General features: G+C 41.6%; 1 protein-coding gene across 1 annotated transcript in view; it reads right to left on the reverse strand.

Annotated features, from left to right (window-relative positions):
* ctso (cathepsin O) overlaps positions 1 to 22490 on the reverse strand; it is an 86012-nt gene extending 63522 nt beyond the window's left edge. The window contains exons 1-2 of the mRNA XM_070865243.1: positions 22202 to 22490; positions 6950 to 7067 (exon numbers count right to left, since the gene is read on the reverse strand). Coding sequence (XP_070721344.1) covers positions 6950 to 7067; positions 22202 to 22423 — 340 coding nt within the window. The 5' untranslated portion in view covers positions 22424 to 22490. The remainder of the gene's footprint in view (positions 1 to 6949; positions 7068 to 22201) is intronic.
* Positions 22491 to 23298: the final 808 nt, after the last annotated feature.

The raw sequence follows: 23298 nt of genomic DNA on the forward strand, positions 1-23298 counted from the left end.
AGATCAAAGAGAAACTAGAGAAAGATGTGAGTTTAGGGCTAGGACAGGTCAGAGCCTCAGATGAAGTTTGGCCCTGTGGGCTAAGTGAAAGAAGGGAACTCGCAGAGACAGCTGATTGGATGGTCTCAATCTTTGAGACAAAGAAGTCCAATTGCTCAAATGCCCAATTTTAGACAGGTTGTTGTATTTTATAGCCTCTTGAACACATTTAGTTCAATTTAACTCTATTTATTCTGGAGATCTCAATCAGTCATGTGCAGTTACAATGGTGTTCCTCATACAGCCAGTCTCTTGAAACAAATCGAGGGTGCTATACCTCCTAGCTAGAGGGCACTATACATTAAATTATTACACCTTTCCTTTCATAAGAATTAAAGTGAGCTTCAATATAAACTGGTAATTAACTTATGATTACATGAAGTAAATAACTACAAGTTTAACAAACAACAAGAACCTTGTCTTATTGATTCTTTATTCAAGTGTCCAGTATCCATGATTTCTTATTTCTGTACATAGTGTTCCAGGTATTTTGGTGTTGTGTGATTTCTGTTGCTTCGCCTCAAACTGGTTGTTTCAGTGGTGCTCTGTGCACTGGTCGCTTAGTCCCTTTATCAGTGCTCTGAGGGGAAATAACAGGCAACATCACACCAACTGAAGGCCTTGATAGTTCACCAGCACAACGTTTACTCGGTCGCCGCACAAAGACAAACATCCCAATCGCAAATGAACTACTCACACCAAGAATCATACACAACATCATTGTCAACAAAGAAAAGAACCATGCCAAACAATTCACGTGTTGTCATTGAAGTGCTGTTAGTTGGCTGTGTTGGTAGCGGATCGTCTGTGGGTGTCACTGAGATCTCTGGAGTTTCGATGAATGTCTCAGCGCTCTCTCAGATGTTTCCTATTTCTGCGATACTCACGGCCATCTTCTGTAATGACCTGATATGAACGAATGTCGACTTGTTTCTGAACCTGAGCTTTTTGCCACTCTTTGCTTTCTCGCGTTTGATTGAGTCTCACTGTTTCTGCTTCCTGCAGTGTAGGAAATGCTGTAGCACCTCTGTTGTAGTAGTGTGCTTGTTTGGCATGGTTCTTTTCTTTGTTGACGATGATGTTGTGTATGATTCTTGGTGTGAGTAGTTCATTTGCGATTGGGATGTTTGTCTTTGTGCGGCGACCGAGTAAACGTTGTGCTGGTGAACTATCAAGGCCTTCAGTTGGTGTGATTCGCCAGATGAGAAGGTTCATGTAGACGTCACCACAGTCTTTCCTTGTCTTTTGATTAAACGCTTTGCGAGCTTAACCGCGTTCTCAACCTTTCTGTTGCTTTGTGGATATTCTAGTGAGCTTGTTGCGTGACTGAATCCATATTCTGTGGCAAAGTTTGTGAACTGTTGAGAGTTGAAGGGAGGTCCGTTGTCGGATTGAAGCTTGTCTGGAATACCGTGGTTAGAGAAGTGTTTCTTGAGGTGTTTGATGATGACAGTGGCATCTTTTTTTCTGTGCAGATTGTCTATCTTGAAATAATCCAAGTAGTAGTCCACTGTGCATAAGTAGTCTTGGCCATCGAGTATGAATATGTCACAACCAATCATTTCCCAAAGTCTCTGACGGAGGTCGTGACTTATCAATGGATTTTTTGGTTGGCTCGATTGATAGGTGTTACATGTTTCACTTTGAGACATAGTCTTTTATGTCACTGTTCAGTCCTGGCCAGTAAACGGATTCTCTGGCATGTCGAAGAGTGCGCTCGACGCCAGTGAGCAGCATGAAGTCGCTGATGAATGTCGGATCTCAGGGATTTTAGTATGACACAGTGATAGCCTTTGAAGACTATGCCAACCTTTGTTGTGAGTTTATCACGAACTTTGAAGGATGCATGCGTTTTAGGTGGGCATTCATGTGTCATTTCTGGCCATCCCATTGTGATTTATGGGCTCAAAGTTGGCCAGGAGTTGCTCCGTTTTTTTGGAGCAACTTGATTTTTCTGGAGTATCTTAAAAATCCCCATTTTGCACATTCAATTTGCGCTAGTGTAAGTGAATTAGTTAGGATTTTTTTTAGTTTTTTTTTCAAAACGGGGCGTTACGAGCCACCTACGTCCGTTTTGGCCATTTAGGCCACTTTGGACAGCTAATAGTTGCTCCAAACTAACCTAGGCCAGCATATGTGGTCATTTGTGGCCGCACAGAAAACGCTTGCGGAGAGTTAAGAAATCAGCGCAGTTAGGTACATCGGAGACGATTCGGCCAGAGATGGGTGGAAAAGGAAGCGGAGAGGACCTTGCAAAGCACTAAACAAAGCGCAACAACATTCAAGAATCATAAAAATATTCAAGAAGAAATAAAAAATAAAACTAAGTCCTACCTTCCTATCAAAACTCGGCCTGGGAAGTCAGCGGGCCAGCTGGTGCGGGAGGCCACTCGGCCAGGGATAGGTGCGGGACGACAGGGAGAGCACAGGCCGCCGACATCCAAGCAGAAGAAAATGACTTCTAAGATAAACTGCCAACCTGCCAAAGGAGACATGGAACCTCTACTTCCACTGGGTATTTCATTGACTGACTCGCTGACTGACTCACTCTCGCTCTCCCTCTCTCTCTCTCTAATATGTCCTTACTATACAGTACAAGTGCACACGAGGCCCATACTAGAGAGAAGGTCATTCTGTTACCAGTAAACTTTATTAGCCAGCACTGAAATGATGAAGGTGGGTGGAGCTTCCCCTGGAAAGTCCAGGTTAGGAGTGTCTCCCACAAGTTCACCACCTAGTGGTCAGTGTTCTCACGGTGTACAACTTAGGTCAGTTTATACATGGATTACAATGACAGTTGAATACATGACACTCTCTCTCTCTCTCTGACTCTGACACTCTCTGACTCTGACTATTCCAGTGAACTTAGTTCTAGCCCAGTGCGTGTCGTGAGGCTACTCGGCCTGGGATACGGGCCGGACACATCGGGTCCCATGCTGCAGAGGTGCTACTGCGCATGCACAAAACCTCCAGTGCGCATGCGGAGAGCTGCCAGCACCGTTTTTCGCCCTAGCTCCGCCCCCTAATTGACAGACCATGCCGCACCAAGCCATGGGAGAGGCCACAGAGCGGCCAAAATCCGGAGACATCTTTTCGGTGCCGTTTTCAGCCCACAAAATTGCCGCATCTCGGATGAGTGCGCCGAAAGAACGGGTGGTCCATTTTGAGCCCGTAGTGTGGAGTCGCTTGCAGTTTACCTGTTGTAAGTTAGTCAGTCCTTGTTTGGAGAATGAGAGGGTGTCTGCTAGGTACATTTCTTTTCCTGGTTGATACTTTATTTCGATGTCATATTGGTTGAGCCGAATGAGCAGATGTTGTAGCCACTTGGGTGCTGCAGATAATGGCTTGCATCATTATGGCAACCAAAGTCTTATGGTCTGTCCATAGCATGATTTGTGATCATAAACATATTAGTGGTTTCGTTCCATTCCGAAGACTGAGGAAGCAGCTCCTTTTCGATTTGAGTGCTGAAGTGAGCGCTCTGTTTGCGTATGTAATTGGTTGTCCCTGTTGCAGAAGGACAAACCCAAGACACTTGTTCGAAGCATCTCCTTGACCTTCAGTTGCAAGTTTGGGGTCAAAGTACTTGAGCACCGGAGAAGCTGTCATGTGTTGTTTGATAGCTTCAAATGCTTTGTCTTGTTCTTCAGTCAATTTTCAGACTTTGTCTTTATGAGTAAGCCATAGCAGAGGCTCGCTGAGGTCTGAAAGATCTGGCAAGAATTTTGCAAGATAGTTTGTATTGCCAACAAAATGTTGTACACCTGCGAGATCCTGCAGTTTCTGCATTTCGTTGATTTCAGCCATTTTGCTTGTGCCAGCTTTCAGTCCATCACTAGACAGTATGTATTCCATGTATTTCACTTGGGAGCTCTTGTATTCAAACTTATCGAAGTTTAGTTTGATGTTCCGCTCTCTACATCTCTGCATGAATTTGTGTAAATTTGTGACATGATCGTGATTGGCCTCTAAGTGTCTCACCGCGTCCAGTGATCAAGATATCGTCTGCAATCTTGTGGACTCCATCTAGATCCTCGAGGTTTTGGACTAGCTTCTGCTGGAAGATTTCCGGGGCAGGACTGATGCCAAATGGCATTCTATTATATCGTCCCCATTAAGTCTGGAAGGTCATGAGGTAGGAGGACTGTGTGTCTAGTTCACATTGCAAGAAGCTCTCCTTGCAGTCTGCTTTAGTGAAGACCTTTACATTTGACATCTGTGGCAAGATGTCATCGATCACAGGAAATTGATAGTGTCCGCGCTTCAGGGCATTGTTCAGATGTTGAGGGTCGATACATACTCGTATTTTTCTATTTGGCTTTTGTACAGTCACTAGACCCAGTCCATCGGTTCAACAACTTTTGTGATGATTTGTCGTTTTTCCAAATGCTCAAGTTCCTCTTTCAGCGTTTGTTTGATTGTTATTGGCACCCATCTGGATGGCATTACAGCTGGTGTCAATGATTCATTTTCAAGATGAACTGTCCCTGACATGTGTCCATTCCCTTAAACACACCCAGATACGCATTGTTAACATGTTTTTTTGACGCTAGCGAGATGTTTGCCTTGTTCGTAGTTTACGATTCACGTGGTTCATTTATCACCATGATATTCTGATGCTGCACTTCTATTTGTTGTAGCTGTTGAGCAGTACGTGTGCCAATTAGTGGTGCACTTTGGCCCTCAATGATCACAAAGGGCTTGTTCTTTCTATTTTCCAGTGGCACATTACAAGTTCCTACCACTGGAATGGTTGCATGGTTGCCTTCTTGTGACAGTTAGATTCTTTTACTTTTAAGCAGTTAGGTAAGTATCTAAGAGGTAGCACATTGCATGTGGCCCCACAATCTATTCACATTTTTAGCATCTGACCTTTAATGGAGAAGGTAGCCATAATCTTGTTAGGATACTTTCTGTCAGCTTTGTCCTTGATTGTGTGATCAACTTTACCAAGCATCTTTACAGTCATGACTTCAAAATAATCATCACTGTCTTCATCGAGTACATGAACTTTTGACTTGCCCTTATATTTCAGCTTCTGTGTAGACTTCTGCCTCGATCCACTCTGCCTGCACTTTTGAGAAAAGTATTTTTGTTTGCCGCAACTTGTCTTCCCATATGCTGGGTATTTCGTTTTTGACAAATCATGTCTTTTGCCACAATATCTACAACTGTTTGTGAACTCTTTGTCTGAGAATTCTTTGTGTGTCTGACAGCTTTGACATCTTTAAAGTCTAAATCTGTTTTAGTGAGCTTCATGGATTTCATTTGCACAACTGTGGCCTCTTTAAAGAGCATCACACATTTATCTAGTGTTAGGCTTGATTCTTGCAATAGCCTTTTATGTAGAGTGTTATCTGATATTCTGTAGACTATGCGGTCTGTGATGAAATAGTCCCTCAAATTGCTGAAATCACATGATGATGCCAGCTCCCTCACTTTCATGAGCTATCAGTCAAAACGCTCATCCCCTTGTACACAGTTATTAAACTGGTACCATTCATAGATGTGATGTTGGTTTTACCTTTACAGTGCTCTTCCTAAAGCTTCAAAATAATCTCAATTTCCTGTTTGTCTTCCTCTGATTTGTAGGGAAGATTATTGTGGATATCTAGGGCATCTCTGCCAATGGCAGTGATAAACATTGCAACCCTAATTCTATCTGTTTTTCCTACAATATTTGTGATAATTTCACAGCTGTCCCACAGCTATTTGAAGTTTTCCAGATGGCTTTCAAATCGCCAGTCACCTGCAGTGGAGGTGGGAGGGGATTGTGCGCGGGAATTGGCACGTGGTGGTCATGATAGCTCACTACAGTTTAAGACTTTGAGTATGTCACATACTTGCATACAGTTCAAATAACCAGAGGACTAGAACAAGTCTAATAGTAAAAATATCGTGGCCATGCATTTCAACATAGAACATAGAAACTTACAGCGCAGAAGAAGGCCATTTCGGCTCATCGTGTCCGCACTGGCCGACAAAGAGTCGCACGGCCCTTGGTCAGCAGCCCTAAAGGTTACATATAAACCTATGAACAATGACGGAAAGGCAAAGAGCACCCAGCCCAACCAGTCCACCTCACACAACTGCGACACCCCTTTTACTGAAACATTCTACACTTCATCCCAACCGGAGCCATGTGATCTCCTGGATTTGTAGAAATACTTCTTCAATCAAGGCTTTACAATTTCTTATGCTACCTTAAGTTTACTTTAGTAATACCTCTAGATTACTCTACAAGCTTATGACTATTTATCGCCCTTCACGAATTCATGCGGAATGTGTACGAAGCACGCTCTGCACTGCACTGCATTGCTTAAGTTCGATATCGATCGGCTCGAAAAAGTCATACTTTTCCAATATTTCAATCGTATTTGACGAAAGATTGGAAGACTCTACTTCTGACACCATGTATTTTATAGTCTCTTGAACACACTCCAGAATAGAGTTCAATTTAACTCTATTCTGGAGATTTCAATCAGCCATGTGCAGTTAAAATGGCATTTCTCATACAGCTAGTCTCTTAAAACAGATCAATGGCACTAAATATCCCAGCTAGAAGGCGCTATACATTATATTGTTAACAGTTGTCAGGGGTAATATGCAAATAAAAGCTGATGTTCTCCTGCAATTATCAGTATGGAAAACTGCAAGAACAGTGAAACTAGGCTGCTCGTTTATGCTTCTACAAGAGCTTTGTGCCAAGTGGGTAATTACTATTTTGCATTATACATCTCTCCATCATAACCCAACATGCAGCAAAGGTTTCCTAACTTAACATTCAATTTGTTGAAGCTTAACTTGTCAATGGCACATTCAACTTTCATTATTCAAAATGTTCTGGTCCGAGCACAATAAGTTTAATGTTAATAGATTGGCTGTGTATTCAAATATTACAAGACATCACCTCTAAATTCTTCAGGCGGCAAATCAGAAAACTGGTTGATTCCATAAATAGCGGAGTCACGTCCATTCGACAAGTTTGAAGAAATAAGATTCATAGTATAATATCTCTGTGTGCTTTCCTAGAAAATAGAATATAGTTGTTTTCCATAATCAGGTCTCAGAAATGGAGCAATTTTAAACTATTGCTATTTTCCATAAGATCTAGGAATAAATCGATCTAAGTTTTTGCACAAATGCTCGTTCCCTTTTTTGGAAAAGCAGCTAAAAGTGATTAACTTTGGTCATTAAAATTATACAGTACTGATCTTTCAAATCCCTGAAGTATTTGTGACGTGGTTAGTTTTTTAGTGTTCAACTGATCATTGTTTTTAAGCTGGCAACATCAAGGAAATTCTAGTATGAGATTATAAATGGAGTGTTGTTTCTTTTTAAAATCGACATGCATCAAATATGATGCTTCTTAACCAAAGTAATTGCATTTTACTTCCAATGAATGAGATTTGACAAAATAAGCAGCACAGAATCAACCAACACTAATTTCAATCCAACAAGTATGAAACAAACAAGAATTAACTCAAAACTCTGCACAACGTACTTAAAACATTAATTATTAAATACTATTAACGATGTAACATGTTTTGGTGGCACTGGGTCACTTATAAATTATTCTGCAAAGCAGCCGATGACCCAATGATACATTCAAAAAGACCCCCATATAGAAAGAATGAGACAGAAGAACAAATATGTAGACAAATTGCTGAGAAGTGCAAAAATAATAGGACAGTAATAGATGGAGATTTCAAATATCTAAATATTAAATGGGATAGAAACAGTGTAAATAGAGGGCACAAAATACTTAAAATTCATCTGGGAGAACTTTTTTAGCCAGTACATAGCAAGCCCAACAAGAACGGGTGCAGCTCTGGACTTAATTTTAGGGAATGCAGCTGAGCAGGTGGAAGGGGCATCAGTGGGAGAGCATTTTGGTGGTAGTGATCATAATTCAGTTAGATTTAGCATTGTTATGGAAAAGGAAAAATATAGACCAGGAATAAAAGTTCTCAATTGGAGAAAGGTGAATTTTACTACGCTGAGATGTGATTTAGCAAAAGTGGACTGGAAACAGCAACTTGAAGGTAAATCAGTGTCAGAGCATTGGGAGGCATTCAAGGAGGAGAGAGTGAAGGTTCAGAACAAGTATGTTCCCACTAAGAAAAAGGGTGGAACTCCCAAATCTAGAGCCCCCTGGATGTCACGGGGCATAGAGGGCAGGATATGGCAAAAAAAGGAAGCTTATGTCAGATGCTGAGAGCTAAATACTGCAGAAAGCCAAGAGGAGTAAAGAAAGTGCAGGGGTGAAATTAAAAAGGAAATTAGGACAGCAAAGAGAGGGCATGAAAAAATATTGGCAAGTAAAATCAAGAAAAATCTAAAGATCTTTTATAAAGAGCAAGAGGATAACTAAAGAAAGAATCCTATTAGGGACCAAAAAGGTAACTTGTGTGAGGAGGCAGAAGACTTACTGAAGTTCTTAATGAATACTTTGCATCTTTTTCACAAAAGAGAGGGACGATGCAGACATTGTAGTTAAGGAAGAGGTGTGTGAAATATTAGATGAGATAAACATAGTGAAAGAGGAAGTATTGAGGTGTTTCGCATCTTTGAAAGTAGATAAATCGCGACGCGTGGATGAAATGTATCCCAGGCTGTTTAGAGAAGCAAGGGAAGAAATCGTGGCGGCTCTGACCATCATTTTCCACTCTCTCTGGCTACAGGTGTGGTGCCGGAGGACTACTAATGTTATACTGTTGCTTAAAAAGGGAGAAAGGGATAGACCAAGTAAATACAGGTCAGTCAGCCTAACCTCAGTGGTGGGCAAATTATTGGAAATTTTGAGGGACAGTATTAATTATCATTTAGAAAGGCACAGAATATTCAAGGACAGTCAGCGTGGATTTGTTAAGGCAAGATCGTGTCTAGTTAACTTGATTGAATTTTTGGATGCGATAATAAGGAGGGTTGCTGAGGCTGGAGCATTTGATGTAGTCTAAATGGATTTTAGCAAGGCCTTTGATAAGATTCCACATGGCAGACTGGTCAGAAAAATGAAGGCCCATGGAATCCAAGGAAAAGTAGCAAGTTGAATCCGAATTTGGGTCTGTGGCAGGAAGCAAAGGGTAATGGTCGACGTGTGTTTTTGTGACTACAAGACTGTTTTCAGTGAGGTTCCGCAGGGATCAGCACAAGGTCCCTTGCTTTTTGTGGTATAGATTAGTGATTTAACCTTCAATGTAAGGTGCATAATTAAGAATCTTGCAGATGATACAAAAATTGGACATGTGGTTGATACTGAGGAAGAAAGCTCAGGAAGCTGAGAAAGGTAGACTGTAGGAATATATCAATGGATTGGTCTGGTGGGCAGAACAGTGGCAAATGGAATTCAATGCCATGAAGGGTGAGGAGGGCTCACAAGGCAAGGGAATACACAATAAATGGTAGGATACTGAGAATGTAGAGGAACAGAGGGACCTTGGAATGCATGTCCACAGATCCCTGAAGGTAGCAGGATAGGTAGATAAGTTGGTTAAGACGACATTCAGGAAACTTTCTTTTATTAGCCAAGGCATAGAATACAAGAGCAGGGAGGTTATGCTTGCACTGTATGAAACACTAGTTAGGCCACAGCTACAGTACTGTGTACAGTTCTGGTTCATACATTACAGGAAATATGTGATTGCACTAAAGAGGGTACAGAGGAGATTTGCAGAATTTTAGCTATGAGGAAAGATTGGATGGGCTGTTTTTTTTTCTTTGGAACAGAGGAGGCTGAGGGGAGACGTGATTGAGGTGTATAAAATTATGAGGGGCCTAGTTAGAGTGGCTAAGAAGGACCTATGTACCCCAGCAGAGAGGTCAATAACCAGGGGGCATAGATTTAAAGTAATTGGTAGAAGGATTAGAGGGGAGTTGAGGAGCATTTTTTTTTAACCCAGAGGGTGGTGGGGGTCTGGAACACACTGTCTGAAAGGGTGGTAGAGGCAGAAACCTCATCACATTTAAAAAGTACTTGGATATGCACTTGAAGTGCTGCAACCTGCAGGGCTACGGACCAAGAGCTGGAAAGTGCGATTAGGCTGGATAGCTCTTTTTCAGCTGGCACAAGCACAATGGGCCAAATGGCCTCCTTCTGTGCTGTAAATATCTATGAAAAAATGTATCCGGTTACATCAAGAATGTGATCAGGTCTGCACTTAACTTTCTAAGTTTCAACTAGCTGAAAAATCAAACCTTGGAACTAGTTTTCACCTATTTTTTGGTGTGTTTCTTACCTCTGGAGCAGATGATAGGATTCCAGATATACCAGAAAATAGGCAAAAAGAAAAAAAGTGACAGAAAGTCAACATAGGGAATATTATTTAAGAAAAATATGTAGAAGTAAAAAGATAATAAATAAATTAGAAGAATGAGTCGGAAGAGACAAATGCTGAATAGAAATCAAGTTTTAAAACTATTTTATTTAAAATTGAAATTTCCGTCGTTTGTTTCAAAACTACACCTCAGGAACTGAAATCTCTTACAACAGGCCTCCTCAGGAAGCCTGTAATTTCCCAGAACTGCCAGAAGTTTATAAGTTAACATGGCATGTTCACTTAAATGATTAGACTACACATTGGTATCAAAAGGAAGTAACAAATGGGCCTATTGAAAACGTTACTGTAAATAAATTCTATATTTCAAAATATAACTCATCAATTCCTACTTGGGATGTTTTCCTATGTTAAAGGTGCTATATAAATGCAAGCTGTTATTGTATCTGTAAAGATCACAATTCGGAAGCATATTAACTATTTTCCCAGCAGTGACATTATGGAGATATCATCAAAAGCATTGACTCGGAATGAACATGCAAACAAGAGAATCGTTTACAAATCAGATAAATTCATAACATTAATCCTTCCAAGGAAGTAAATGAGAAACAAACTAGAAGGTTGTATTTAAGATAATTTGTACTGAAATGGAATAAAGAGACCTTTTTGTTCACAATATTCTATTCTTTTGCCTTGTTATCGAACTCCTCTTTTTTGTTTCAATTTTGCTCACAGTAATATCTATGAGTACAGAGCAATTTATTCATCTGATATTAAAAATTCTACATTTTTAAAATTCAAAAGATAAATCAAGTTTGAGGAGCAGTACATTAACTGAGCAGGTGATGGATTAATGGATGTACATGGTAATTAAGGTGCAGTTGGTTGTAATAGAGGGCACAGTGGTACAGGGCTACTATCATTATGCAGAATAGGACTGTGCACAGGCCAGATTAGACAGCTGCCTGTCCTGTCAATCAGTAATGGCCACATGAATCTTCCTAGCTGTTAGTCACCTTAAACCAGTTTCTTTCCCTATTGCTCTGCCAAGGGTTGAGGCTTTATCTCATACTCCAGGGTTATTCCTCTTTGGATGGCAAAAGTGAGCAACATGTAGCAATGGTTATGATTTTGGAGATGCTGTCAGAGCTACAGAATAGAACACCTATTTAATCTTTCAAAACTATGGACTCTGCTTGAACGTGACAATAGCATGCTCCAGCAGACTTCCGTTAAAGGAAATGAGCTTCATTATTCACTCGCTGTCTGTTTCTGGGTTTCTCAATGGGGTCAATTGCCAGCACTCCAGTGAGTATTCACAATCCTCTAGCAGTCACCTGACAAGTCTGCATGCTCCTTCACATAGTATGACAGATTGCTACAAAATGAAGGCATCGTGGCTGCTCTCTGAGCATTGTGCATTCACAGAATCATAGAATAGTACAGCACAGAAGGAAGCTATTTGGCCCATCGTGTCTGTGCCAGCTCTTTCAAAGAGCAATCCAGTTAGTCTCATTGCCCTGCTCTTTTCCCAAATCCCTGCAATTTTTTAAACTTTCAAGGATTTATCCAATTCCCCTTTAAAACTACTATTGAATCGGTCTCCATCGCCCGATGAGGCAGTGCATTCCAAATCCTAACCACTCATTGTGTAAAAAAGTTTTTCCGAATGTTGCCACTAGTTATTTTGCCAATCACCTTAAATCTGTGCACTCCGGTTATCCCTTCGGTCATTGGAAACACTTTCTTTTATTTACTCTATCTAAACCCTTCATGATTTTAAACACCTCTATCAAATTGGCTCTCAACCTTCTATGTGCTAAGGAAAAACCCCAGCTTCTCCAGTTTATCCTGATAAGTATATTCCCTCATCCTTGGAACCATTCTAGTTCCCTCTCGAAAGCCGTCACGTCCTTCCAAAATGATGTTGCCCAGAATTGAACACGGTACTCCAGCTGGGGCAGGACTTTTGTGTTTTATGTTTTATGTAGATTTAGCATAATTTCCTGGCTTTTGTACTTTATGCCTCTACTTATAAAGCCCAAGATCCCATATGCTTTACTAACTGCTTTTTTAACCTGTCCTGTCACCTTCAAAGATTTGTGCACACACACTCCCAGGTCTCTCTGTTCTTGCACCCCCTTTAAAATTGTACCAGTGTGTATGATCTCTCCTCATTCTTCCTACCAAAATGTATCACCTCACACTCTCTGCATTATATTTCATCTGCCTGTGCATTCCACTGGCCTGCCTATGTCCTCTTAAAATCTAGTACTATCTTCATCACTGTTTACTACACTCCCAAGATTTGTGCCATCTGCAATTTTGAAATTGTACCCTGTTTCCCCAAGTCCAAGTCATTAATGTATATCAAAAGCAGCAGTGGTCCTATTACAGAACCTTGGGGAACACCACAGTATACCTCCCTCCAGTCTGAAAAACAACCATTCACCACAACTCTGTTTTCTATCCCTTAGCCAATTTTGTATCCATGCTGCTACTGCCCCTCTTATCCTATGGGCTTCAATTTTGCGAATAAGCCTTTATCAAACTCCTTTTGAAAGTCCATATACACAACCATCAACTGCACTACCCTCACACCCTCTGTCACCTCATCAAAAAACTCAATCAAGTTAGTCAAACAAAGCTGTGCTGGTTCGTCTTTATTAGTCTATGCATGTCCAAATGGCTGTTATTTTTTCCTGGATTATTGTTTTGAAAAGCTTCCGCTCCACCAACATTAAACTGACTGACCTGTCATTATCAGGTTTACCCTGCTGCCCTTTTTTTGAGCAAGGGTGCAACATTTGCAATCCTTCATTCCTCAGGCACCACCCCTGTATCTAAGAGGATTGGAAAATTGTGGCTAGCACCTCCACAATGTCTACCATTACTTTCCTCAGCAACCTAGGATGCATTCCATCAGTATCCTTTAATACTGCTAGCCTTTCTGGTACCTCCTCTTTATCTATTTTTATCTCATCCAGAATCCCAGCAACCTCCTTGTTTATCATAGCTTTGGCAAAGTCCTCTTTCTTGGTAAACACTAATGCATAATACTCAAAGTAACTCAGCCGTACCTTCTGCCTCCACTAATAGATCTCCATTTGGGTCCCAATCGGCCCCACTGCTCCTCTGGCAACCCATTTACTGTTAATATGTCTATAGAACACCTTTGGATTCCCTTTTATGTTAGCTGCTAATTTATTCTGATACTTTCTCTTTGTCTCCCTTATTTCTTTTCATACTTCTCGTCTGTACTTTTTATATGCAGTCAGATTCTGACTTGTATTATCAAGTTAACATCTATCATACACTTCCCTTTTCTGCTTCATCCTACTCTCTAACTCCTTCATCATCAAGGGAGCTCTGGCTTTAGTTGCTCTCCCTTTTCCCCTTATGGGAATGTGCCAAGATTCTACCCGAACTATCTCCTCTTTAATGGCCACCCATTGCTCCATTACATTTCTGTCTGTCAGTTTTTGACTCCAATTTACCCAGACCAGATCCCTCATCAATTTGCTGAAATAAGCTCTCCTCCAGTTAAGTTTTTTTATTTTAGATTGCTCCTTGTCCTTCCCCATCTAACTAATTTAAACTATACGATACTATGATCACTATTTCCGAGATGCTTCCCGACTGTGGCTTTCTCCAGTTGACCCAATTTATTCCCCAGGACTAGATCCAGCAATGCCTCCTTCCTCGTTGGGCACTAAACATGCTGATCAAGAAAATTCTCCTGAAATTCCTCACCTTCTCTGCCCTTAACAGAATCATTGCCCCATTCAATACTGGGTAATTAAAGTCTTCGATTATCATTACTCTACAGTTCTTGCACCTATGAATTATTTCTTTGCAAATCGCCGCTGAAACCCTCATCCATGCCTTTGTCACCTCTAGACTTGACTATTCCAACGCATTCCTGGCTGGTCTCCCACGGTCTACCCTATGTAAACTTGAGGTGATCCAAAACTCAGCTGCCCGAGTCCTAACTCGCACCAAGTCCCGCTCACCCATCACCACTCTGCTCACTGACCTACATTGGCTCCCGGTTAAGCAATGCCTCGATTTAAAAATGTTCATTCTTATTTTCAAATCCCTCCATGGCCGTGCCTCTCCCTATCTCTGTAATCTTCAGCCCCACAACCACCCCCCCACCCCTCACCCCCAAGGTATCTGCGATCCTCTAATTCTGTCCTCTTAAGTATCACTGATTATAATCGCTCAACCATTGGTGGCCATGCCTTCTGTTGCCTAGAATCTAAGCTCTAAAATTCCCTGCCTAAACCTCTCTGCCTCTCTTTCCTCCTATATGACGATCCTTAAAACCTACCTCCTTGACCAAACTTTTGATCACCTGCCCTAATTTCTCCTTATGTGGCTCGGTGTCAAATTTTGTGTCTCAAACTATTCCTGTGAAGTGCCTTGGGAAATAGAAATATAGAAAATAGGTGCAGGAGCAGGCCATTCGGCCCTTCGAGCCTGTGCCACCATTCAATATGATCATGCAACTTCAGTACCCCACTCCTGTCTTCTCTCCATAGCCCCTGATCCCTTTAGCCATAAGGGCCACATCTAGCTCCCTTTTGGATATATCCAACCAACTGGACTCAACAACTTTCTGTGGTAGAGAAGTCCACAAGTTCACAATTCTCTGGGAGAAAAAGTTTCGCCTCATCTCGGTCCTAGATGGCTTACACCTTATTATTAGACTGTGACCCCTGGTTCTAGACTTTCCCAACATCGATAACGTTCTTCCTGCATCGAACTTGTCCAATCCTGTCAGAATTATATATGCTTCAATGAGATCCCCTCTCATTCTTCTAAATTCCAGTGAATATAAGCCTAGACAATCCAGTCTTTCTTTATATGTCAGTCCTGCCAATCTGGAATCAGTCTGGTGAACCTTCGCCACGCTCTCTCAGTAGCAAGAATGTCCTTCCTCAGATTAGGAGACCAAAACTGCACACAATACTCAAGGTGTGGTCTTATAGGAACCAACTAGGGGTGAGGCCATCTTAGACTGGGTGTTGTGTAATGAGAGAGGCTTAATTAGCAATCTTGTTCAAGGCTCCTTGGGGAAGAGTGATCATAATATGGTGGAATTCTACATTAGGGTGGAGAATGAAACAGTTAATTCAGAGACCATGGTCCAGAACTTAAAGAAAGGTAACTTTGAAGGTATGAGGCGTGAATTGGCTAGGATAGATTGGCGAATGATACTTAAGGGGTTGACAGTGGATGGGCAATGGCAGACATTTAGAGATCGCATGGATGAACTACAACAATTGTACATCCCTGTCTGGTGTAAAAATAAAAAAGATGGCTCAACCGTGGCTATCAAGGGAAATCATGGATAGTATTAAAGCCAAGGAAGTGGCATACAAATTGGCCAGAAATAGCAATGAACCCAGGAACTGGGAGAAATTTAGAACTCAGCAGAGGAGGACAAACGGTTTGATTAGGGCAGAGAAAAGAGAGTACGAGAGAAAGTTTGCAGGGAACATTAAAACGGACTGCAAAAGCTTCTACAGATATGTAAAGAGAAAAAGGTTTGTAAAGACAAATGTAGGTCCCCTGCAGTCAGAATCAGGGGAAGTCATAACGGGGAACAAAGAAATGGCAGACCAATTGAACAAGTACTTTGGTTCGGTATTCACAAAGGAGGACACAAACAACCTTCCGGATATAAAAGGGGTCAGAGGGTCTAGTAAGAAGGAGGAACTGAGGGAAATCCTTATTAGTCGTGAAATTGTGTTGGGGAAATTGATGGGATTGAATGCCGATAAATCCCCAGGGCCTGATGGTCTGCATCCCAGAGTACTTAAGGAGGTGGCCTTGGAAATAGCGGAAGCATTGACAGTCATTTTCCAACATTCCATAGACTCTGGATCAGTTCCTATGGAGTGGAGGGTAGCCAATGTAACCCCACTTTTAAAAAAAGGAGGGAGAGAAAACAGGGAATTATAGACCAGTCAGCCTGACATCGGTAGTGGGTAAAATGATGGAATCAATTATTAAGGATGTCATAGCAGCGCATTTGGAAAGAGATGACATGATCGGTCCAAGTCAGCATGGATTTGTGAAAGGGAAATCATGCTTGACAAATCTTCTGGAATTTTTTGAGGATGTTTCCAGTAGAGTGGACAAGGGAGAACCAGTTGATGTGGTGTATTTGGACTTTCAGAAGGATTTTGACAAGGTCCCACACAAGAGATTAATGTGCAAAGTTAAAGCACATGGGATTGGGGATAGTGTGCTGAGGTGGATTGAGAACTGGTTGGCGGAAAGGAAGCAAAGAGTAAGAATAAATGGGTACTTTTCAGAATGGCAGGCAGTGACTAGTGGGATACCGCAAGGTTCTGTGCTGGGGCCCCAGCTGTTTCCATTGTACATTAATGATTTAGACGAGGGGATTAAATGTAGTATCTCTAAATTTGCGGATGACGCTAAGTTGGGTGGCAGTGTGAGCTGCGAGGAGGATGCTATGAGGCTGCAGAGTGACTTGGATAGGTTAGGTGAGTGGGCAAATGCATGGCAGATGAAGTATAATGTGGATAAATGTGAGGTTATCCACTTTGGTGGTAAAAACAGAGAGACAGACTATTATCTGAATGGTGACAGATTAGGAAAAGGGGAGGTGCAACGAGACCTGGGTGTCATGGTACATCAGTCATTGAAGGTTAGCATGCAGGTACAGCAGGCGGTTAAGAAAGCAAATGGCATGTTGGCCTTCATAGCGAGGGGATTTAAGTACAGGGGCAGGTAGGTTTTAGTACAGTTGTACAGGGCCTTGGTGAGGGCCACACCTGGAGTATTGTGTTTTGGTCTCCTAACTCGACACAACCCGCTTTCCCACTAATCTTTGTGTCATCTCCAAATTTTGTTACACTACACTCTGTCCCCTCTTCCAGGTCATCTATGTATATTGTAAACAGTTGTGGTCCCAGCACCGATCCCTGTGGCACACCACTAACTACCGATTTCCAACCCGAAAAGGACCCATTTATCCCAACTCTCCGCTTTCTGTTTGCCAGCCAATTCTCGATCCATGCTAATACATTTCCTCTGACTCCACGTACCTTTATCTTCTGCAGTAACCTTTTGTGTGGCACCTTAATGAATGCCTTTTGGAAATCTAAATACACCACATCCATCAGTACACCTCTATCCACCATGCTCGTTATATCCTCAAAGAATTCCAGTAAATTAGTTAAACATATTTCCCCTTCATGAATCCATGTTGCATCTGCTTGATTGCACTATTCCTATCTAGATGTCCCGCTATCTCTTCCTTAATGATAGCTTCAAGCATTTTCCCCACTACAGATGTTAAACTAACCGGCCTATAGTTACCTGCCTTTTGTCTGCCTCCTTTTTTAAACAGAGGCGTTACATTAGCTGCTTTCCAATCTGCTGGTACCTCCCCAGAGTCCAGAGAATTTTGGTAGATTATAACGAATGCATCTGCTATAACTTCCCCCATCTCTTTTAATACCCTGGGATGTATTTCATCAGGACCAGGGGACTTGTCTACCTTGAGTCCCATTAGCCTGTCCAGCACTACCCCCCTTGTGATAGTGATTGTCTCAAGGTCCTCCCTTCCCACATTCCCGTGACCAGCAATTTTTGGCATGGTTTTTGTGGCTTCCACTGTGAAAACCGAAGCAAAATAATTGTTGAAGGTCTCCGCCATTTCCACATTTCCCATTATTAAATCCCCCTTCTCATCTTCTAAGGGACCAACATTTACTTTAGTCACTCTCTTCCGTTTTATTTATCGGTAAAAGCTTTTCCTATCTGTTTTTATGTTTTGCGCAAGTTTACTTTCGTAATCTTTCTTTCCTTTCTTTATTGCTTTCTTAGTCATTCTTTGCTGTCGTTTAAAATTTTCCCAATCTTCTAGTTTCCCACTAACCTTGGCCACCTTCTACGCATTTGTTTTTAATTTGATACTCTCCTTTATTTCCTTGGTTATCCACGGCTGGTTATCCCTTCTCTTACCGCCCTTCTTTGTCACTGGAATATATTTTTGTTGAGCACTATGAAAGAGCTCCTTAAAAGTCCTCCACTGTTATTCAATTATGCCACCGTTTAGTCTGTGTTCCCAGTCTACTTTAGCCAACTCTGCCATCATCCCACTGTAGTCCCCTTTGTTTAAGCATAGTACGCTCATTTGAGACACTACTTCCTCACCCTCAATCTGTATTACAAATTCAACCATACTGTGATCACTCATTCCGAGAGGATCTTTTACTTGGAGATCGTTTATTATTCCTGACTCGTTACACAGATCTAAGATAGCTTGCTCCCTTGTAGGTTCTGTCACATACTGTTCGAAGAAACAATCCCATATGCATTCTATGAATTCCTCCTCAAGGCTACCCCGTGCGATTTGATTTGACCAATCGATATGTAGGTTAAAATCCCCCATGATTACTGCCGTTCCTTTTTCATATGCCTCCATTATTCCCTTGATTATTGTCCGTCCCACGGTGAAGTTATTATTTGGGGGCCTGTAAACTACGCCCACCAGTGACTTTTTCCCCTTACTATCTCTAATCTCCCCCCACAATGATTCAACATTTTGTTCATTAGAGCCAATATCATCTCTCACAACTGCCCTGATATCATCCTTTATTAACAGAGCTACCCCACCTCCTTTCCCTTCTTGTCTATCCTTCCGAATTGTCAGATACCCCTGTATGTTTAATTCCCAGTCTTGGCCACCCTGCAACCACGTTTCTGTAATGGCCACCAAATCAGACCCATTTGTAATGATTTGTGCCTTCAACTCATTTACTTTATTTCGAGTGCTGCGTGCGTTAAGGTAGAGTGTTTTAATACTAGTTTTTAAATCATGATTTTTAGTTTTGACCCCTCCTGCAGCCCCTTATATTCATACATATTGTCCCTTCCTATCACTTTGTGGTTTACCCTTACCCCAGTGCTACTCTGCTCTGTTGCCTCCTGCCTTTTGCATTCTTTCTTGGGGTCCTGTTCATCTGAGCTCTCACCCACTCTAACTAGCTCAGAGCCCTCTCCCTCCGAATGGCGGTGCAGGCTCGAAAGGCCGAATGGCCTACTCCTGCACCTATTTTCTATGTTTCTATGTTTACCAAGGCCCTGTACAACTGCAGTAAGACCTCCCTGCTCCTATACTCAACTCATCTCGCTGTGAAGACCAACATGCCATTTGCTTTCTTTACTGCCTGCTATACCTGCATGCCTACTTTCAATGACTGATGTACCATGACACCCAGGTCTCGTTGCAGCTCCCCTTTTACTAATCTGTCACCATTCAGATAATAATCTGCCTTCCTGTTTTTGCCACCAAATTTATTCACATTTATCCACATTATACTGCATCTGCCATGCATTTGCCCACCCACCTAACCTGTCCAAGTTACCCTGCAGCCTCTTAGCATCCTCCTCACAGCTCACATTGCCACCCAGCTTAGTGTCATCTGCAAACTTGGGAGATATTACATTCAATTCTTTCATCTAAATCATTAATATATATTGTAAATAGCTGGGGTTAAAGGTGCTATATATAATACAAGTTGTTGTATCTGCTTGGCCGATTTTTGCAGGTGTGCCTGCCTTGCCGACATGTTATTGGCACCGGTGAGCCAATGTCCTTCGTCGATTACGAGCATTGTGCCAGTCACATATGATGCTGCCGGGCTCATGAGGTATCTCCTCTATCTCCTTCCCACTAATTGGTGGCCTATAACATACACTAAATATTGTAATAGATCCTTTATTATTTCTTAATCTCAACCAAATAGATTCTGTGTTATGACCCTCAAGGATATTCTCTCTTTCTAGCACTGTAATATTTTCTTTCATCAAAACTGCTACCCTGCCTCCATTTTTGTTCTTTCCTAACTTTCCTGAATACCTTATACCGAGAATATTAAGCATCCAATCCTCTCCCTTTACACTCAAGACAGAAGGGACATTGATTTAAAGCCTCATCCAGAGGACATGAAACTGTGGACACATTCTCTGGAATCTGAAAATATTTATATTCTTATAAAAAGGCACTGGGGAAGATGCAAAAAAGATTTACAAGGATGAGACCAGAACAGCTATCAGAAAAAACTGAACAAACTAAGTGTCTTTTCTCTAGGGGTGACCTAATATAGATCTTTAAAATTATGAAGGGGTTTGATAGGGTAGACATTGAGAAAATGTTTCCACTTGTGAGGAGCCCTAGGCAGCATAAATTTAATTTTGGCACGAATGAATCCATTAAGCAATGCAGGAGAAACTTATTTACCAGAGAGCAGTTAGAATGTGGAACGTGTTGCCACAAGAAGTAGTTGAGGCGAATAGCATAGATGAATTTAAGGGGAAGCTAGATAAGTACATGAGGGAGAAAGGGATAGAAGGATATTCTAAAAGGGCTAAATGAAGTAGGGCGGGAAAAGGCTCGTGTGGACCATAAACACCCGCCTGTTTCTGTGCTGTAAATTCAATGAAATTCGATGTAATTTTTATGGTCCTGAAACTAATTATGATCTGGATTATGACATTTTTTTGTTTCCTTGTATTTTCCATATTATTTTAGTCACATAATGTTCTTCTCTTCATCCATTTTCTTTTAAAAATCTGTTTGGCTGTTGTTTTTCCACACGATATTCTATTTTGTATTTTTACTGTATTTCTTTTTCATTAAAATGTTTTGATTTTCTTGGGTTTCACTTTCTGGTCCCATTTGCTCCTCGTCCTTGATTTTATTCCAATCTTTAGGTTTTCTTCTTCACCCCTACTTTGTCCTGATGTTCTGAATTTTGCCTTTTTCAGTCAAAAGTTAATCTTATTTTTTTAAATATTTGTCTAAATGCGTGAAAGTCATTTAATCTATCATTAACAATGAAGATTATTCACCTGAAGGGCTAAAACAGAGAATGCAATTTAGTTTTAAATATCCCCATTTGAGGAGAGTAAAGTTTGTGTTAAGGGGGAGGGCAAGAAACTATGGCCCGGAATTTGCAGTCAGCGGTGAAACAAAGGCATTCGCCTCTGGACCCGAAGAAAGCTGCCCACAAAGATCTTGCAGTATCTGTGGCGAGAAGTTTGTCTTTCTCGACGCACAAGTCAGATGAGTGTACAACAGCAAAATACTGCGGTGCTGGAATCTGAAATAAAACCCGAAAATGCTGGGAATCTCAGCAGGTCATGCAGCATCTGAGGAGAGAAACAGAGTTAACGTTTCTGGTCTGAGTCTCTTCTGCCTTACACCCTGTCACAGACCTTCCATTTTGTTCTTTCCTCCCCTCCCCCCTTCACTGCCTCTGCACTTCCTTAAGAAGCTGTTACATCTCGAACTTTTCCCGTTCTGACAAAGAGTCACAGATCTGAAACGTTTCTCTCTACAGAAGCTGCCTTATCTGCTCAGGTTTCCAGCATTTTCTGTTTTTATTTCAGATGAGTGTAGTGGGAATCTACCTATGTAACATCAACAAGCTGTCTAAGCATCCAATCACGGTGCAGAATTCTCAGAGACAGGGAACCAGGAAGTGATCAAGTTGCTTTTATTCAGACTTTTAAAAAATGTTAGAGAGAGCCAAACAAAGATTGGGGCTCTCAAATAGGGAAAAGGAAAACCTGAAATAAATATGAACAAACTTTAAAAAAAACATTAAAATATTCTTTTTAATTCCCTAAAAATTGTAATTTTCATCATTATGGGGAAACTTGACACTCTACAAGTTACTTAAAGTGATCTTGCATTTCAATAGGCTTGCAATCTACATCGCAGTTTATTAAGAACAAGCATCAGATTCCTTGTTACGGTCTGACTTTGGCAACTGTGCACAGAGCATGATAGGAGAGCAGGGGGGGAGAATACAGCAGACGGTGGCCCGATACTGTACCTGGAACACTTGATATTTGTGAATGAACTCAGGGCTCCCTGCCGCGTAGCTCCGGTTGTGTTTCGCCATAAACCACTGGAAGAGTTTCTCTGTGTGACCGGCAGCCGCCTCTCGGCTCTCGTTCCCCGGCTGCTGGAAATGGAGCAGCTCCCGGACACTGCAGCGTCCGGGGAAAGCGAGCTGTGCGCCGGAGAAGCACAGGAGCAGGAATGCCCAGGGCATGGTGCTGGTCTCGGAGAGCAGAGCGCAGACAAAGAGCCTGGTGAACTCTGAGTGTCAGCCAGGCTGCAGCTACTGACATCCGGACCCCGAGCTCCCAACAACATCCGTTGTTTTCACTTTCACTTTGACAGGCCTCCACTTTAGTGGGCCGAAGCTACATGCTCAATTGCAATGTTAACTTACCCCTACTTTTGTTCAAAAAACAATCTTAAATTCTTCTGGCATGTACCGCCTGAAAGTGTGATGGCAGAAAATTCAATAGCAACTCTTAAAAGGGAATTGGATATATACTGGAAAAGGGGAAATTTGCAGGGCAGTGGGGAAAGAGTATGGAAGTGGGACTATTTGGATGGCTCTTTCAAATAGCCAGCAAAGGCACCATGGGCCAACTTATCTCATTCTATGTATGATTCTATGTTCCTCAAAATTTTGAAAGGATCAGTTCTTAACCCTCGCCAGATCCATACATCCAATGCCTTCTCTTCCCCCGCCCCAATAATAAACATACTCTACGCATAATGGACTTCAATAAGGGATCATCATTGTTTTGGGAAGAGAAAATAATAAATGTCTTGATTAGGGAATAATCTAACTGCCTTTTCATATATGCAGTCCATGAGCATGCCACCCACAAGAACCATTTACAGCTAGGTTACAAGTGTTAAAAAACAAAGCGATTATTTCAGAGACATCAAATGAATATTTCAGATTCGACTTCAGAAATGAAGACTGAGCAAATTGCAGAACCAATCTCTTTGGTAAGGCACTTGAATCAGATGGGATTAAGCAAGATTAAAATTTATATTTAGGACTTACATGATGACAGGCTGCACCTGAGGGCTTGAGGATATCCAATGTTTTCCTGTGTACAAAAA

This window comes from Pristiophorus japonicus, chromosome 2, assembly GCF_044704955.1.
Source record: "Pristiophorus japonicus isolate sPriJap1 chromosome 2, sPriJap1.hap1, whole genome shotgun sequence".
NCBI classification, from domain to species: domain Eukaryota; kingdom Metazoa; phylum Chordata; class Chondrichthyes; family Pristiophoridae; genus Pristiophorus; species Pristiophorus japonicus.